This window comes from Xenopus laevis, chromosome 8L (genome assembly GCF_017654675.1).
Source record: "Xenopus laevis strain J_2021 chromosome 8L, Xenopus_laevis_v10.1, whole genome shotgun sequence".
Lineage (NCBI taxonomy): Eukaryota > Metazoa > Chordata > Amphibia > Anura > Pipidae > Xenopus > Xenopus laevis.
Window position 1 is genome coordinate 43,538,693 of NC_054385.1, and position 20,466 is coordinate 43,559,158.

Here is a 20,466-nt window from a genome sequence, read left to right on the forward strand (position 1 = left end):
GCATGCATACGTGTGATTTAGGATCCGTTATCCGTAAACCCGTTATACAGAAAGCTCTAAATGGCCGTCTCCCATAGACTTCAATCTATCCAAATAATCTAAATATTTAAAAATGAATTCCTTCTTCTCTATAATAATAATAAAACAGTAGCTTGTACTTGATCCCAACTAAGATATAATTAATCCTTATTAGAAGCAAAACCAGCCAATTGGGTTTATTTAATGTTTACTTGATTTCCTAGTAGACTAAACATATGAAGATCTAAATTACAGAAAGATCCGTTATCCGGAGAACCCCAGGTCCCCAGCATTTTGGATAACATGTCCCGTACCTGTACCGTAATTCGGAGCTTTCTGTACAACCTGAAAATAGAATGAATCCAGTCTAAAGGTGCTAATACTCTAACCTTCAGGCCCCATCTGAAGGGAGAGTGAGCAAGATAAAAATGATTAAAAGCAGCCATTGCTGCTCATTATATATCTCTTTGTGAATAACACACCAACTCTAATACAATCAGTCAACACATGCATTTTAACTTCCATTTAAAATACATTGCCACTAGCAGGCAGCATAATCATCCATACATTGAAGGAGCACTTTGGGTGGTGGTTTAGGGTGAAACAGCTGCTGTTCTTTAGAAAGAAGGATGATATGTTTTCTTGCATGCATGTTATTTCTATGTGTAACGGGGCCACCCATGAGACTCCTACCACAGGCAAGATGGTGGCGCTGAACCAAGGCACAGACTTTATTCAGCAGTTTCTCACAGGGATGGATGGCATGGTACAGACTGGGCAGTGAATATTTTCAGTATAAATCAGTTACACAAAATCAACACTTTCCAGAAGCCTCTAATGCCACCGTTACACAGTTTGCGGTTAGCCGTTGAGGGGGCATCCTCTCCTAATAAACCTTTCCCCCTTCTTCTCAACTTTTCAACTGGTCTTAATTATTTGTTTTTTATAGTTTTTTTTTAATTATGTGCCTTTTATATCTGACTCCTTCCAACTTTCAAATCTAAAAACCAAATGCACCTTAAGGCTACACATTTGTTGTTATTGCTACTTTTTCTATTCAGGCCTCTCCTATTCATATACCATTCTTTTATTCAAATCAATGCCCGGTTGCTATGGTAATTAGGTCCCTATTCTTTTATTCAAATCAATGCCCGGTTGCTATGGTAATTAGGTCCCTAGCAACCACACTGCTGAAAATGCAAACTGGAGAGCTGCTCAATAAAAAGCTACATACAGGTATAGGATCCCTTATCCGGAAACCCGATATCCAGAAAGCTCCGAATTACGGAATGGCTGTCTTCCATAGACTCCATTTTAATTAAATAATCCAAATTTTTAAAAATGATTTCCTTTTTCTCCGTAATAATAAAACAGTAGCTTGTACTTGATCCAAACTAAGATATCATTAATGCTTATTGGAACAAAACCAGGCTATTGGGTTTATTTAATGTTTAAATGAATTTCTAGTAGACTTTAGGAATTTCGGAAAGATCCAGTATCCGGAAAGCTCCAGGTCCCAAGCATTCTGGATAACAGGTCCCATACCTGTAACTCCAAAACTGCAAATAAAAAAAAACAACCAATTGCAAATTGTCTCAGAATATCACTCTCTACATCATACTAAAAGATAACGCAAAGGTGACCAACCCCTTTAATGTTCTATGGGACCTGGTTAAAAAAAAACTATACATTTTTGTTAGATTATATTTTTGTGTAGGGGGTTCAAAGGTGTGGTTCACCTTTAAGTTAACTTTTACTTATGTTATAGAATGGCCATTTCTAAGAATCTTTACGCTTTCCCGTTTTTAAATGGAGGTCACTGACACCACCTAAAAACAATGTTCTGTAAGGCTATGAATGTATTGTCATTACTGCTTTATTAATATTTTTATTCAGGTCCTCTCCTTTTCATAGTCCAGTCTCTTATTCAAATCAGTGCATAGTTGCTAGGGTAATTTGGAACCTAGCAACCAGATTGCTGACATTGCAAACTGGAGAGCTAAAAAGCTAAATAACTCAAAAACCACAAATAATAAAAAATAAAAACCAATTGTAAATTGTCCCAGAATATCACTCTCTACATCATACTAAAAGATAACGCAAAGGTTACCAACCCCTTTAATGTTCTATGAGACCTGGTTAAAAAAAAACTATATTTTTGTTAGATTATATTTTTGTTTTGGGGGTTCAAAGGGGTGGTTAACCTTTAAAGGAGATGGAAACCCCCTGGGCACAAAACCCCTCTCCTGTGTTGCCCCTCCTCCCCCCTGTCCTACCTGTCCCCCTGGGCAAATGCCCCTAACTTGTTACTCACCCCTCTGCGCAGGTCCTGTCCACGGAGTTCACAGTCGCCATCTTCTCCCACGCGCGTCTTCTTCCTGCTTTGACCGGCGTCTTCTGGCGCATGCACAGTAGGAACAGTTACCAGTATGGATCTATTGCGCATGCGCCGAATGTCACAAAGTGAAATCAGAAAACTTTGTGACATTTGGCGCATGCGCAGTAGATCCGTACCGGTAACTGTTCCTACTGCGCATGCGCCAGAAGATGCCGGTCAAAGCAGGAAGAAGACGCGTGTGGGAGAAGATGGCGACTGTGAACTCAGTGGACAGGACCTGCGCAGAGGGGTGAGTAACAAGTTAGGGGCATTGGCGAGGGGGGGAGGGGTTTTGCGCCCAGGGGGTTTCCTTCTCCTTTAAGTTAACTTTTACTTATGTTATAGAATGGCCATTTCTAAGAAACTTTACGCTTTCCTGTTTTTAAATGGAGGTCACTGACACCACCTAAAAACAAATGTTCTGTAAGGCTATGAATGTATTGTCATTACTACTTTATTAATATTTTTATTCAGGTCCTTTCCTATTCATAGTCCAGTCTCTTATTCAAATCAGTGCATAGTTGCTAGGGTAATTTGGAACCTAGCAACCAGATTGCTGACATAGCAAACTGGAGAACTAAAAAGCTAAATAACTCAAAAACCACAAATAATAAAAAATGAAAACCAATTGTAAATTGTCCCAGAATATCACTCTCTACATCATACTAAAAGTTAACTCAAAGATGAACAACCCCTTTAAGGACTGGAGTCCAAAACTGAACTGCATATTGGAGTCCAAAACTGAACTGCATATTCCGGATGAGGCCTAGCCAGGGACCTATAAAGAGGCATAATTACAGTATGTTGTTATCCCTTGAGTTAATGCCAAAACTCGATTTTTTAAATGTGTTATTGACCCAAGTGATGCTGTATATAGAAAAATCACACGCTGAGCTGCAAATCTAAACTTCACACTAAAGATTTCTATTTCCGGCAGGTTAGGCAGGCAGGTGAACTAGGCGTGATCTGAGTTATGGACGAGAGATCTGTTACAGGCAGGTTAGGCTTGATGACCAAAACAGCGTGATTGGTGCTGACCACAGATTTCTATTATGGGCAATATAGGAAGGGAGACAATGCAACATTTGTGCTAAAGCCCTCTGACCACTGCAACAGCACTGAGGTTACAATTTGTGCCCTGTGCCAATTCCCATACCGTTCCATCCAAATGCCTATGGCTCCAAATAAAAATCACATAAGGGAAAAAAACATGTTGTTCATTAAAGTGGGTCCTTAACACAAATGCAACTTTAGGTAGAAGATTATCCACAATACTAAATGGCAAAATGAGCAACCTTTCTGCAGCAAATATGAGCATACTGGGACTCATTTATAAACTTCACGCAGCCCACAATGATCTGCACAGTGAAAAATATTTTTACCCAGTGCATGGTGAAATTTATAACGCTGGATAATGTGCAAACAAAATTGCGCGATTTTTTGGGGGGTTTTTTTCAGACTGCAAATGTCCATAAAAGCTTTTTAAATATGCCGAATTTATGAATATTCTTTGTTGAGTTATGCCATGAGAAAAAATATTCATAAAACAGTTTTACAAATTGCAAATTCAATTTACTGTCAATGCTAATTTTGCACACAACCACCTCACACAGTGGGCACACTCACTGTCTGATTTGCGAAAATATGTGCGCAATGTGAATTCGCAAAAACTGGAAAGATGGACACAACAGTAAAATATAATAGGGTTCAGGAAAAAACATTGGCAATACAACCATTTGCATTGCGCAAACTTTTTAAATAACCCCCACTATGTTATGTCAATGTTAGAAGGGGTCAATGATTGTCTGGGCTGCCCCCCAGCCTCATAAGATAATCAGTTTTAGCTTTCTGTAAAAATGTAATTTTTTAATTTAAAGCTTTCAAAAATATACTGTAATAAATGTTGTAGACCATGATAAAATATACATTTTTCCTAAATATATGTCATCACTCGCACCCTGAAAATAAATGTTCTAAATAAATGAATAAGGAATCTTTTTTTTTTTTTTTTATAAAAGTATTTTTTTATTTTTTTTAAAACATATATACACAGTTATATGTAATGCCTCCATAATAGTCAGGTGCATCTTATAGGGGCAACTATTGCTCTGATGCCCCTCACTGCACTACATTTTGTGCCTAACTGGAGCAGAGTCACAAAGTCAAGAAGAAAACAAGTGATGTTTGAGGATCCTGATATCTGAACCTGAAGCATCAAGAGGAGGCCTTTGGTAATGGAAGCTGAAGGCTCAAATAAACATGCTTCTTATATGGCTTTAGGTTTGGGTTCAGATAATTAAAAGGAAGGCATTTTCTGTGTTGAGGCAGAATCCTCTTTCCTTAAAACTTATGTCTCTTCTTCTTCCTCAGTTTCTTCCTCTGACTCTTCTTCTTCCACTGACTCTTTTTCTTCCACTTCTTCCACTGACTCCTCTTTTTCCAGTGACTCTTCTTCTTCCAGTGACTCTTCTTCTTCCAGTGACTCTTCTTCTTCCAGTGACTCATCCTCTGACTCTTCCACTGTCACTGCAACTTCATCTGCAACTTTCTTTGTATCTGCAACTACCTCTGTATTTTTAACTACATCTGCAGCTTTTCCTACACGTCCTGTTAAGGGAACACTTGCTTAATTAATATCACTCCCTAGGGATACATTATTCTACTTTCCATATTTACTTTTTTACATCTATAAATATTGAAATATTATAAATAAACATTGAAATTATATTACATACCTTCTTCGGCTTCAATGGGCCCTTCAATTGTACTGTAAGGGAAAAAAGACAAGTATGATGTGAAAATTTGGAAAAATATATGTTTAAGTATTTATCAAACAAAATAATTGAATAAGCAGTTCACATTTTCGAATGGTAATTCTTTTTATTTTGTGTAATTATTATTAAATATGTCCCTCTCAAAATCTGCCTTTGCCCAGTCTAAAATTTAAAATACTTTCTGGTGACCAAGGTCAATGACCATAGCAACCTGAAAGCAGATGTATTCCAAGGCTAGATTGTTATTATCATTAATATTTTATTACATCCCTATACCCCATGTTTATGCTAGAGACATGGAACTCTAACATATTTGAAACGATCTATTATCATTAATATTTTATTACATCCCTATACCCCATGTTTATGCTAGAGACATGGAAATCTAACATATTTGAAACGATCTATAAACTACAAAAAATAAAATACCGAGACAAACTGTAAACTTTTTTACAATGCAACTCGCTGCTTTATCCCAAAAGTGAAATTTACAGAAAACATAGTTTTTAAATCAAAACTCACCGTTTTAGGAAACGTGTGTACAGGTATGCAATGGTTATGATGATTGCAATCATTACTATATAAGAAGCTGCAAAGTATAATGTTATTTTGATAGTTTCGTCTCTATTCAGGTTCTCGTGCTTTACAACAAGCTCTTCCAATGTTTCTGAAAACAAACGAGACATAGCGTGACATAATGAACATGGATAGTAATAAGTAGAAATGAAATCTTTTTAGGTAACTACAAATTGTTATTGGCTATATTAGGCATACTGACAAATTACTAAAATATGTACATACAGTACCACAGTAAATTGTAAATTGATTTTATATATGAATTTTACTGTTCCGTGTATTGTACCAAATATTCCAACCATAAAAGGGAATATGTATAGATATGTTTATAAATATGTTAAAGGGCTCATGCTGTAGGGTCAGTGATGGTAGCAGGGAAATTGCCAAATATTATTGTAATCTACAGGTGAAGATATTAAATACTATCTATCAATGTATTTACCTTCCGCTACTGTTCTTGTTGCAATTGTGGTTTCACCTGCAGTTAATGGAAAAAAAACAGTTATTACAATTATAATAAACTATTAATAGAGCAGAAAAAGTCACTTTTATAACTGGAAGCTACACTTTACTAACCAACAGCCTCACAAGAAAGGCATAGGACATTCAGGGAGGTATAGGAATAGGAATTAATAATAAGGTAATTGATTCTCTTACTCAGTAATGATCTGCTGGAGTCATCTGCTAAGTTTTCTGTAGATAAAAACAAAATATTTCAGTGTTAATCAAAGGAAAGAGTTCCATCCAACAGAAAATGGAATTAACTGTACACTATATACAAACGTCACAAATTTAAAAACTTACCAGGATAGTCAATTTCTGATTCATTTTTTACTGCAAAAAAAAGAGATAAACAAAAGTCACTTAAGAGAAAAACAATCTTGCAAATTACTCCTATATCGTATCTATTTCACTCTAAAACACATCTGGTAGCTATTATTATAGATCCAAAAACTGTGCCCATGAATATCAGCTGTAAAATCATCAACATGATTCTCCTGCGTGGGTACAAATATGGGGATGACTTTCTGACTATACCTTGAATTAAAGGGGCAATTTAAAATGAACTTCTAATATAAAACAGATAGAGGCATTCTAATAGTATTTTTGGCTGCTGGGGTCAGATGTAAAGAGGAAGAAGGAAAAGATCAATTGAAATCTTGCTAAGAATTAGACATTCAGTAACATTCTAAAAGTTAAATTCATGGTGAACTATCACTTTAAGGTAGCATTTTTTTAGACCTGTATATTTATAAGATAAATAAAATGGATACTGGGCCCAAATTGCATTTAAAAGATTTTAAAATTCCACTGCCTAGTTTTTTTCATTATTTGCCTTCTTCTGGCTCTTCTACGTTTTCAACTAGGGGTCACTGACCCCATCTAAAAAGAAATGCTGCTGTAAAACTACACATTTAGTGTTACTGCTATTTTTTTATTACTCATCTTTCTATTCAGGCCCTCTCCTATTCATATTCCAGTCGCTTATTCAAATTAATGCACGGTTGCTAGGGTAAGTTGAGCCCTGGCAACCAGATTGTTGAAATGGCAAACTGGAGCTCTGCTGAATAAAAAGCTAAATAACCGAAAAACCAAGTAATAAAAACAAATAATAAAAAAATGAAAACCAATTGTCTCAGAATATGACTATCTGCATCATACTAAACGTTAACTTAAAGGTGAACAACCCCTTTAACAGTTAAAAGCTATAATGTAAGATAATGTAAGAAATTAGCAGCACTGCAGAACCTATTGAATCAAACGGACAACATGGTTATCCATTATAATATTATCTAAAACAAAATAGTCTTCTATTTTATCTAAATTCTTATTTAAATACCTTTATAAATATTTAAAAATCTTACTTAAATCTACTTACCTACTATAATTGATCCAAAAACTAAATTTAAAGATATTAGAAATAAGATGAACGACATGAATCGACTGTATAGATCCATTGTGTCTTTCATCTGATATGACTAGAAATCTGACAAGCCTTTATATATATAACTGTAACTATTGTGATGTCATAATGATGTCATAATGACAGCGAGAGCTGAACACAATGGCAATGCTTTGGGGGCGGGGCTTAGTAAGTGTTGTTCAAAACAGAATATAAAACACAATAAAAACTTTAGTTTATTTTCAAATCTAAAACCAGTGCCTATTATGGATCCAAGTACTACGTTTATTTAAGTTAGAAGTAAGATGATCGACATGATTCTCCTACACAACTCATGTCTTTCATCAGTTATGATGAGAAGTTGGAGATGCCTTCTCACAACAACATGTACATTATGATGTCACAATGAGTCAGAGAAGGGGGCGTGGCTTTCTAAGTATCTGTTCAACTAAAGGTCTCATACATAGTTACTTGGATGGTTATTTTATAGTGGAAAATAAAGGAAGTTAAATATAAGCTAAGCCTTCTTCTTTCATTAAATGTGAACCAGTAACAATTAACACTTTCCCTGTCTTATTAAGCTTATGTTCAACTAGCAAGTCCTAACATGACACCCCAGCAACCTGCCATCTATTTGAAAGTCAGAATTGAGCATGGAAACTAAAGGCCTAAATTCACAAGCAATTTAGAAAATAATAAAATAGACATATAAGCTGATTCTATACGGCTAGGGTCACTGATTCTAGAAATAGGATGTCAGGGGCAATATTAAAGGCATTTCTATAATGTTTTGTTACCCTGCACTGATTGACTGTTGCAGTGAGGAGCCAGCATAACCCTGTAGCTACATTTCTGTCCAGTAAAACTGTTTTTATTGTGTCTCTTTGTATACAAGGAGACAAAATGGGTATATTTACTTAACTGACCTTATTTTCTACCATTATCAAATGTACAGGATAGGATCCCTTATCCGGAAACCCGATGTCCAGAAATCTCCGAAATTACGGAATGGCTGTCCATTTAATCCAAAAACTCCGAAATTACAGAATGGCTGTCCATTTAATCCAAATAATCCAAATTTTTCTCTGTAATAATAAAACAGTAGCTTGTACTTGATCCCAACTAAGATATAATTAATCCTTATTGGAAGCAAAACCAGCCTATTGGGTCTATTTAATGTTTAAATCAATTTCTAGTAGACTTAAGGCATGAAGACCTAAACTACAGAAAGATCTGTTATCCGGAAAACCCCAGGTCCCGAGCATTCTGGATAACAGGTCCCATACCTGTACATGTACAGATGGTTGAGAAACTAGGCCTAAGCTTTACATTTACTTATGTGCTTACAAGCTAGCTGCATAAGCATGCTTACTTGTGATTTAGAATCCATTATCCGGAAACCCGTTATACAGAAAGCTCTGAATTACAGAATGGCCATCTCCCATAGACTCCATTCTATCCAAATATTTAGAAACAAATTTCCGTTTCTCTACAATAATAATAAAACAGCACCTTGTACTTGATCCCAACTAACATAATTAATCCTTATTAGAAGCAAAACCATCCTATTTGGTTTATTTAACGTTTACATCAGGGGTGTCCAACCTTTTGGCTTCCCTGGGCTGCATTGGAAAAAGAAAAATTGTCTGGCGCTACACATGAAATACACAAACACTTTTGATCTGTAAAAGTAAAGAAAATACACAGAAAAGAACTAAAATACACAGAAAAGAACTAAAATACCAGTTGGATAACCAGATGGAGCTATATAGGGATGCACCGAATCCGCTACTTTTGATTCGGTCGAACCCCTGAATCCTTTGCAAAAGATTCGGCCGAACCCTAATTTGCATATGCAAATCAGGGGTGGGAAAAACATTCTTTACTTCCTTCTTTTCTTTAAAAAAGTCACGCGGTTTCCCTCCTCATCCCTAATTTGCGTATGCAAATTAGGATTCGGATTCAGTTCGGCCGGGCAGAAGGATTCGGCCGAATCATGCTGAAAAAGGCAGAATCCTGGCCGAATCCCAAACCGAATCCTGGCTTCGGTGCATCCCTAGAGCTATACACTGGAATATAGGACTTATTATTATTATTACTAACTGGGCAATGGGCAGAGTCCTCCCTACTCCATAGGTCACCACATTGTTTTAACCTGGCATATTAAACCTGTTCCTAACAAGATGATAGACTGAGGTGGTTAATGTGTCTGGACTTAGAGAGCACATATTGTTATTTCCATATCTTTATTTCTTAATTTCTTTCTTCCCCCCCCCTTCCTTTTCTCTCTCCTTCTACATACAATGTGAATCAAATGTATGTAATTCATGTTTTTGCAACATAAAAAAAGGAAAGTTCCTCAGGAACCATTTGTCTGAAGCTGGGCTGCAATCATATCCATTCTGGGCCGCAGGTTGGACAACCCTGGTTTACATAATTTCCTAGTAGACTAAACATATAAAGATCCAAATTACAGAAAGTTCCGTTATCCGGAAAACCCCAGGTCCCCAGCATTTTGCAACTGGTATTAATTAATTATTTTTTATATATATTTTTTTAATTATGTGCCTTTTTCTTCTGACTCCTTCCAGTTTTCAAATGGGGGGGGGGGTGTACCTGACCCCATCTAAAAAATCAAATACACTGTAAGGCTACACATTTGTTGTTATTGCTAGTTTTTATTACTTATTCTCCTATTCATATTCCATTCTTTTATTGGTAATTTGGACCCTAGCAACCACACTGCTGAAAATGCAAACTGGCGAGCAGCGAAATAAAAAGCGAAATAACTCCAAAACTGCAAATAATAAAAAAAGAAAACCAATGGCAAATTGTCTCAGAATATCACTCTCTACATCATAGTAAAAGATGACCAACCTCTTTAATGTTCTATGAGACCTGGTTAAAAAAAAACTATTAGCGTGAACGCACTCACTAGCCTTCCTCTGGTAAATTGCCTGGTGCACAGCCCTCTGGGTAGACTCCACTCCCCGGAATCCAATGGAGAAATGCAAAAGGAGGAACCGGCACACAGGAGCATATGCAAACAGGGTTAACCCCTTACGTGTTTATTAACATCAAAATGATGCACAACGTTTTGGGAACGAAAAACTATACATTTTTGTTAGATTATATTTTTGTTTTGGGGGTTCAAAGGGGTGGTTCACCTTTATGTTAACTTTTACTTATGTTATAGAATGGCCACTTCTCCATTTAAAAACTGGAAAGTGTCACTGACCATCTAAAAACAAATGTTCTGTAAGGCTATAAATGTATTGTCATTACTACTTTTATTACTTTATTAAGCTTTCTATTCAGGTCCTCTCCTATTCACATTCCAGTCTCTTGATTAAACCAGTGCATAGTTGCTAGGGTAATTTGGACCCTAGCAACCAGATTGCTGAAATTGCAAAATGGAAAACTGCTGAATAAAAAGCTAAAAAATGTCTAAGTTAACTTAAATGTATGTTATAGAATTACCTATCCCTAGCAATTTTGCAACTGGGTTTCATTAATAATTAATTTTTTAGTTATTTGCCTTTGTCTTCTACCACTTTTTTTTTGCTCTGTAAGCCTATTTTCTTGTCACTTTTTATTCCTTATCTTTCTGTTCAGTCTCTCTACTATTCATATCTAGCCTCTTATTCAAACCACTGCCTGGTTGCTAGGGAAAATAAGACCCTTGCAACCAGATCATTCTGAAATTCCAAACAAGAGAGCTGCTGAATACATGAAACCCCATTAAAAATTAGTTGCAAACTGTCTTAGAATACCACTACCTACTTCATACTAAAAGTACATTTAAAGGTGAACTACCCCTTTAGTAACATCCTTTAGCAAGGGTCATATTAGACATTTTAAAAGAAAACAGGAGGTTTTTCAGCATTGTAGGGTAGGCTTATATATATATATATATATATACACACACACACACACACACACACACACACACACACACACACACACACACACACATACATGTCTGCTGCATAATGATCATTTATTTAAATGGGGAAAAAAGTTATGTGCTTGAACTGTACAGCCATAAGGCACTTCCTCTACAGTGGTCCTAACTATTAATCTTTGGTGCTTTCTTCTTCATTTGCATATTAGAAATCCTCTTTCTGCACCAATTTTGTGAATGGAATTTATAAATGCTGAGGGGTGCCAGTTGATTAGGCATTCCTAGTAATCAAAATAACTAACATTTGGATTTCTATACATAAAAAAAAACAATAGAATGGGGGAACTAGCCTAGGGCAAAAGGTTAGCAATTCTGCTCACCGTTTGAAGCTTTCTATGTCCTTTTAAAGTATACCCCTCCCTCAGCTCACATTTAACACATATTGAAAGACAATATGTTTCTATTAAGAGGCAGGTTAAGGGGCTGTCACAGTAGAGCCAGTAAACCATGTAGCTTTCTGGGTAACAGGAGCTGGAGAGTCACTGGTGCTGTTAACTGTTACCCTGTTTCAATCTCATTGCAAAAAGATCATCTTTATGAAGCTTAGAGGGACCCTAAATAGAATGTTTATTAGAATGTTATTATAATGCAAGTGGCATTGTGATATTTGGCAAAGTAGATCTGGTATAAAATTAACCAAGGTGTGGTTTCACAATCTCTTGTGGCAACCAGAATCTATTTGTACTGGCACATAATGCATGGGCAGCCGTTTGTAAGTGGGATCCTGGGAGTTGAGGTTCAACAATAGCTAGAAGGTGACAGTTGCATATGGCTACAAGAGAAGACACTTGGAAGGCAAATACAGGTATGGGATCCGGAAACCCTTTAACCAGAAAGCTCGGAATTACAGGATGGCCATCTCATAGACTCTATTTTAATTAAATTAAATTCTTTTCTCTGTAATACTAAAACAGTACCTTGTACTTAACCCCAACTACAGAGTATGTGGGTAAGTGTCATAGGAGGGAGAAAGGAAAAACGATAAACAGCAATTGGATAAACTACACACACAATTTTCTAATAAGAGGAACAGATTTTAAACACAAATCCAGTTGATTGTATTAACATAAACCCTAAATGTATATTTCACTTATATGAACTTCTCCTGGACTAGTTAGAATTTAAATAAGATGCATAGTACACTGAAAGCAGTATAGGCAGAATGTGTATAAGAGAGGATGGAAATGTTAATAGAGGTCATTATCTGACCCCAAGCAGGCACTGGTAGCATAATAATATGCTATGTATGTAGAACAGCAACTTGCTCCCTAAGGGTAGGCCTCCACGAGCGATTTTGTCGCGATCCGACGCGCCATGACAAAATGCATACGACAAAAATAAGGTAAGAGATAGAATTGTCGCATGGTGTCGCAGCGTTGATCCGATGCAGGAGCTGCTACAATTCTATCACTTACCTTATTTTTGTCATCCTACCCTAATACAAAACTGTGTTTGTTACACAAGTGTATGTCAGTGAATGTTAATTTACTTTGTATGTTCTGATGAGGAGCTGGAGTATCTAATAATGTACAGGTATGGGACCTGTTATCGAGAATGCTCGGGACCTGGGGTTTTACGGATAACGGATCTTTCCGTAATTTGGGTCTTCATGCCTTAAGTCTTCTAGAAATTAATTTAAACATTAAATAAACCCAATAGGCTGGTTTTGCTTCCAATAAGGATTAATTATATCTTTGTTGGGGTCAAGTACAAGCTACTGTTTTATTATTACAGAGAAAAAGGAAATAATTTTTAAAAATTTGGATTACTTGGATAAAATGGAGTCTATGGGAGACAGCCATTCTGTAATTCGGAGCTTTCCGGATATCGGGTTTCTGGAAAAGGGATCCTATACCTGTTATACCATTGTAACTTACTAGGCTGTTGCCAATACACTTTCCTTTTCTAAAATGTTCCATTTTCCATTAGCAATAAAGGATCCCATGTAGAAAAAGGTGACTTTCCTTTATGTCCAAAACTATGACATTAGATACACACACATATATAAATTAAAGGTTGTGCTTTTCCCTTAAGTGGCCACTGAAAAAAATCAATAACCATTTTCATGCTTAAGCTGCTAAGCGCTGTATAACCATTCCAATATATTCTAATTTGCTCAGTAACTGCCAGTAAGCAGTCAATGAATAACAGGGGAAAACATGTTGAAGAAAAGTACTGCTAGTATACAAAGCTCTGCAGAGAAACTTCAGCGCCCTATATAACAGGGTTGCTGAGGAAGGACTGCACTGCATAGGGAATAAAGATTAACCCTGTGGGGTAAGTAGGGAAGGTAAAGGCTAAAACAGTAACCTCATGAATCTATTATCAGAATGCTTGGGACCTGGGGTTTACCCGATAAGGGGTCTTTCTGTTATTTGGCTCTCCGTATCTTAAAGGGGTGTTTCACGTTTATAAATTGTTCAATTATAAGCAACTTTTCAATTGGTTTTCATTATTTACTTTTTATATTTTTATAGTTATTTGCCTTTTTCTTCTGACTATTTGCAGCTTTCAAATGGGCGTTGCTGACCCCTTCTAAAAAGCAAATGCTCTGCAAGGCTACAATTGTAGTGTTATTGCTACTTTTTATTACTCATCTTTCTATTCAGTCTCTTTACCATAATTATTCCAGTCTCTTAATCAAATCAGTGCATGGTTGCCAGGGTAATATGGCCCCTAGCAACCATATTGCTTTAAATGCAAATTGAAAAGCTGCTGAATAAGGAGCGAAATAACTCATAAACCTTAAATAATAAAAAATTAAAACCATCATACTAAAAGTTCTCTCAAAAGTGAACAACCCCTTTAATGTAAACATGTCTATTTTTAACCATAGCTTTCACTCTTCCTTTCCAAATTTATGTAGCTATGGGAATACAGAAGAAATTTAGTCCCACTTCCTAAACCTGGAAGAATGATAAACTCTATATAATATTTGCTTCCACCCCTTTCTCTTAACTAGGCAAAGAATACAAGGAAATTTATCACATGGGGATTGAATTTATGTAAGTGTAACAAAACCATTCCTGCCTCTCCTACGTTGGGGGAGGTGGGAAAGCAAACCCTCCACTATTTCAGTAATTTAAGGGCTCTTACAGACGAGCGTTTAAAGCTTCGCTCCCCTGCGTTCCGTTTTTATGCGTTCAGCCGCATATATACATATAGTATACATATTCAGCTAAATATTGTCTATGCCTAATGTACTTTAATTGCATTATTCTTATTTCTGTTTTAGGGCTCTTACAGACAAGCGTTTGAAGCTGCGCTCCCCTGCGTTCCGGTTTTATGCGTTCAGCCGCAGGGGAGCGCAGGGGTAGATGCATTTAGTTTTTTTCAATGGGGCTGTACTCACACTGGCGCATGTAGGCGCCGAACGCAGGAAAAATGCCACATGTTGTCTCAACCTGAGTTTGGCACCTACATGCGCCAGTGTGAGTACAGCCCCATTGAAAAAAACTAAATGTGTCTACTCCTGCGCTCCCCTGCATGTATTTAAAATACATTTGCCCGTTCCATGCATTCTTACAAAATAAGGGTATTTTTAGTCTTACCCAGGATCTAAATTGTAAGTAGAAAGGTATGGGATCTACTATCTGGGGTTTTCCGGGTCACCATACCTTGTATCTACTCTATTAAAAAAACAGGTAAAACATAAAATAAACCCCATAGATTTGTCCCTTCCACAAATATGGATTTATGCAGCTTAGCTAGGATCAAATGCATTGTACTCTTTTATAATTACAGAGAAAAAATAAATAATTGGAAAAAATTAAATGGTTTGCTTAGAATAGACTGTGGGAGATGGCCAGCTCTTAATTTTTCCAGCTACAGTCTGGTGATGCCAGTGTTGGCCAATCAAAAGGGCAACTACTTGGGACATTTAACTTTTTAAAGGGCTCTTACTGACGAGCAGTTGAAGCTGCGCTCCCCTGCGTTCCGTTTTTCTACGTTCAGCTGCAGGGGAGCGCAGGAATAGACACATTTAGCTTTTTTCAATGGGGCTGTACTCACACAGGCACGTGTAGGCACCGAACGCAGGAAAAATGCAGCATGTTGCGTCTCAACCTGCGTTCGGCGCCTAAATGCGCCTGTGTGAGTACATTGAAAAAGCTTAATGCGTCTATTCCTGCGCTCCCCTGCGGCTGAACACAGAAAAACGGAGCGCGGGGGAGCGCAGCTTCAACCGCTCGTCAGTAAGAGCCCAAAAGCAAGTAGGTAACACTTAAGTCGCTGTGTAAAATATATAATGAAGCAGTAGAATTCTTTATGAATCAGGTTTAAATCAGTGTAGGACTGACCAGACCAAGGCCAGCTTGAATATATTGCAATACATGGACAAACAATCCCTGTTTAATCTAAAGGGAAGGTCATTTATTGGTATTTTAATGCACAAAATGTTTTATTGACCTTATAATATAATAACATAGGACCATTTTGTGCATTTGGGTATTTCAACTGGAGTGTTTTGGTACCTCATTTGGACTGCTAAAAATATGCAGAAGGCAAAAAAAATATCAAAAATCAGGGTGATATGGTCTGATTTAAAAATATATTAATGAAAAATCTGCTCTAAATAGCATAACATAGTGACACAGGTATGGGATCCATTATCCAGAAAGCTTCGAATTATGGGAAACCAGTCTCCCATTTTAATCAAATAATTTAAATGTTTAAAAATGTTTTCCTTTTTCAATGTCATATTAAAACAGTGCCTTGTACTTGATCCCAACTAAGATATCATTAATCCTTATTGGAGGTAAAACCAGCCTATTGGGTTTATTTAATGTTGACATGATTTTTTATTAGACCCAAATTACGAAAAGATCCCTTATCCGGGGAAACCCCAGGTCCCGTGCATTCTGGATAACAGTACCCTTTTTATTTAAATGTTTGATTGTTCAGAGACCCTAAAAGACTGACAACCTGTGAACATTGATTTAGCTTGGGAAGCAGTTGTACACAGGGCAGCAACAGGTTAAGTAATGCCTAAAACACTTTCTCTGTTGTTTCATCTCCAGCATATTGATCCAACAGCTAATGGCTGGGAAGAAAGAGAAGGGAAAATGCTATTCTGGCTTCACACAGACTAATATTGTCAGAATTGCGGAGAACTTAAAACAATTCCTTAATATTTAATGAGATTTAGAATGCTGGGCGAAAGACTTAATGCTCATTAAACAGGATAGCTAGATTTAGCTGTGTGCGTGTTTACAGATCAGCCTCCTCTATGTGATATGCAAGGAGAGACTTGAAAAGCTGTTTACCATATGAAGCACATCCGCCCCGAGTCAAGATAAATATGCTTCAGAGGAGACAACTGCTTAGAAAATATTAGAACTATATATTTATAGAGCATTAAATAAATTCAGATAAACATAGAGCTGTGATTATTATTTTATTTGCTTGTGCTGAGTACACAATGATTCCCAACTTTGACTAGTGGCACAGATAGCAGCTGTCAATGGACTCCTGATCCATTATCCAGAAACCCGTTATGTAGATAGGTCCAAATTACAATTACATTGTACTTGATCCCAGCTATTATTTGTTGATCCTTATTAGATGAAGACAACCATATTGAGTTTAAATGAGTGGTTCACCTTGAAGTTAACCTTCAGTATGTAATAGAGTCACTAATTCTAAGCAACTTTTCCTTAATTTTTTCTTAGTTTTTTTTTTCAATTATTTGCCTTTTTCTTCTGACTCTTTCCAGCTTTCAAACAGTGATCCCATCTAAAAAATAAATGCTTTTTTTATTTATCATCTTTCTATTCAGGTCCTATCCTATTCCAGTCTCTTATTTAAATCAGTGTATGGTTACTATAGTAATTTGGACCCTAGCAACCAGATTTATAAAATGCAAACTTGAGCACTGCTAAATAAAAAGCTAAATATCTAAAAAAAAACACAAATAATAAATGTCTCGAAACTCACTCCAAATGCATTAAAGTATATATGCGTTTTTTTTTCTCACTCCAAATACATTGAAGTGAATGGGCATTTTCTCTTGTTTTTTTCTCGACAAATTTTTTTTTTGCAGCAAATTGTTATCGTTTTGTGAAATAAATCCATCAATGGTGAAATGAGGAATTTACCAGCAAAAAATGTGCTCATAGCTACTCTCTACATCATGCCAGTAGTTACCTCAAAAGTGAACAACCCCTTTGATTAATGTTTGAATGATTTTTAATCCGACTTAAGTTATGGGGATCCAAAATAGAAATATCCGTTATCGGAAAACTCCCGGTCCTGAACATTCTGTATAAGAGGTCCCGTACCTGTACGAAGATATGAAAAGCACCCTGGCTGATGCACAAAGACCTTACTGTGAACTTTCTGGCCTATATTCCTGAAAAATTGGAACTGGAAATTGGGGTGTTATAAGCCACTCCTAAATCCACACTGACCAGGCCCAGTTACAACTCTGATGTGCCCAATTTAGGTTTGCCTGCAAATCATCAGTCACCATATCATAGCCCTGTCCCTTATGTCACGAACTTTATTTGGATTAAAGGTGGCAATCCTAGCCAAGCGTTTCAGAAGATACAGAGCAGGATCAGTTACTCTGCACCTACTCCATCCTCCCTGTATATGGCACTCACCAAAAATTGCACCCTAGCAACCAGTCTTTTGACTGACAGACTGGAAGATAACTTTGAAATGTAATTAAAGAAGTAATCATTATTAAGAATAACAACCTACAAATCTAGCCTTGGAATCATCTTTTCCTGGTTACTGGGTGAAACTGGCACTCAGACAGCATTCTAAATTACTTTATAGTAAGGCAATTTCATGTTATAGCAAGGCAAAAATGGATGCAGTTACTTTATACGCAGAACACTTGTACTGAAAAAATATAGTACTACAATACATTTTATTTATTATGTACTTTTTCCATGTGTGAGTTTATTGTAATTTAAAAAAATAACACAGTTTTGGAATGATCAGGGTAGATTTCACTACAGGTTGTTCTTATATAACTTTGTATGTGACAAATAAAGGAATCTATTGATCTATTAAAGTGATCTGGGGGCTTATATGATGAATTAGCATGTGCAGATTTAAGGCCCCCATGCACGGGGCGATAAAAGCTGCTGGCAGACCGAGTCGGCAGCTTATTGGCCCATGTGTGGGGCTATCCGGCGGGCATCCGATATCTGGCCGAAAGTCAGGCAGAAGGCGATCGGGCAGGTTCAAAAATCCTGTCGCTTTTCGTGGATGAGGTCCCGTGATCCGACAGCCCGTTTGGCCTCCATTTTTGGCCCTAGGGCCTATGCCACTTCAATTTCGGCATATAGGGGAGAGATCGCCAAACGAGTGGATCTCCCTGTGTGTGGCCTCCTTAAAGGGGAAGGAAACCTCGTCGGCGCTAACCCCCCTCCCCCCCTCCCGTGTATTGCCCCCCCTCCCTCCTCCCCCCTGGCCTACCCCTCCCGCTGGGCAAATGCCCCTAACTTGTTACTTACCCTTCTGCGCAGGTCCAGTCCAGGGAGTTCACAAGCGACATCTTCTTCCACGCGATCTTCTTCCTCCTTTGACCGGCGTTTTGGCGCATACGCAGTAGGAGCATTTCGCCGATACGGATCTACTGCGCATGCGCCAAAAGTCACGCACATGCGCAGTAGATCGTACCGGCGAAACGATCCTACTGCGCATGCGCCGGTCAAAGCAGGAAGAAGATCGCGTGGAAGAAGATGTCGCCTGTGAACTCCCTGGACTGGACCTGCGCAGAAGGGTAAGTAACAAGTTAGGGGCATTTGCCCAGCGGGAGGGGTAGGCCAGGGGGGTGGGGGGTTAGCACCGAGGAGGTTTCCTTCCCCTTTAAGTCTATATATTTCACAACAGTCCTTATAATTCCTTCCATGGACTTTTCAAGGTTTATAAAAAAAAATTGTTAGTAGATGCTCAAAAAACTCGGTTTTGCTTTTTCTATTCAAATCTTTTAATAGCTATCATGGCAGGCATGGTTTTAGAGAAAATGGGTTTAAGCATGGTTTAGTTGTAATTTCAAAAACCTCTAAAACTACACACATTCGTATTCTGATAAAAGGCCTTCCAGTATCACCGTTCAACATAAATTGTAGATATGCTCCCTTGTACTACCTGTGAGATCTCTTTCTCTCTCTGGGCCAATTTACATTTGATCTTCATTTTCGGTTGATACATTGGCCATCATAGTTTATAAAGTATTCTATCACACCATTGACTCAGGTTTGGTCAATACTAGCAGGTAATTGACACACTGTAAGGGCAGAGACACACTGTCAGATTCGGGGAGATAAATTGCCTGGCTACCAATCTCCTCTTCTTCGGGGCAACTAATCTCCCCCAATTGCCTTCCCAACGGCTATAATGAAAATCGAAGGCGAGAATTCGATTTTTATTCTAGCCGACGGGAAGGCAGTTCTGGGAGATTAGTCGCCCCGAAGAAGAGGAGATTTGTCGCCGGGCGACTAATCTCCCTGAATCTGACCGTGGGTCTCTACCCTAAGTGCTAGTAAGCTGTCTAAGGAAAGAGAGGATTGGAGACAAGGAATATCAAGGGCCTTTATTTGTTTGTTTTTACTTCACTGACGTCAGTTGAGTTCTTTGTCAGATGTAGCTGTGATAAATAAGAGCTTGCCTCAAGCAGAGAAAATGGTGAAAGTGGTATATTGTGCACTAATGTGACTGAAAACAATGCAGATTACTAAAGGGCTCATTACAAAGGGTAACAAAATAAGTGATATATCAGCTGCAAAATGGTCTGCATCATGAACCCTGACATCACTTGCTAGGGAGGCTGCCAACAAAGGGATGATTACGGCAGATATGGAATTCAAAGTTTAATGCAAAACTTAATGAAAAACATTGG

At 37.5% G+C, this 20,466-nt stretch overlaps 2 protein-coding genes across 2 annotated transcripts in view; one reads left to right on the forward strand and one right to left on the reverse strand.

The window, feature by feature from the left end:
- zbtb24.L (zinc finger and BTB domain containing 24 L homeolog) overlaps positions 1-20,466 on the forward strand; it is a 55,679-nt gene that overhangs the window by 12,231 nt on the left and 22,982 nt on the right. The window lies entirely within an intron of this gene.
- On the reverse strand, positions 4,743-7,682 carry LOC108698907 (protein FAM9A). Its single transcript, XM_041573906.1, has 7 exons — positions 7,625-7,682; positions 6,550-6,579; positions 6,403-6,438; positions 6,188-6,223; positions 5,692-5,836; positions 5,131-5,162; positions 4,743-5,002 (listed from the first exon to the last, which is right to left on the reverse strand). The coding sequence occupies exons 1-7, from the start codon at positions 7,680-7,682 to the stop codon at positions 4,743-4,745; spliced, it is 597 nt and encodes a 198-aa protein (XP_041429840.1).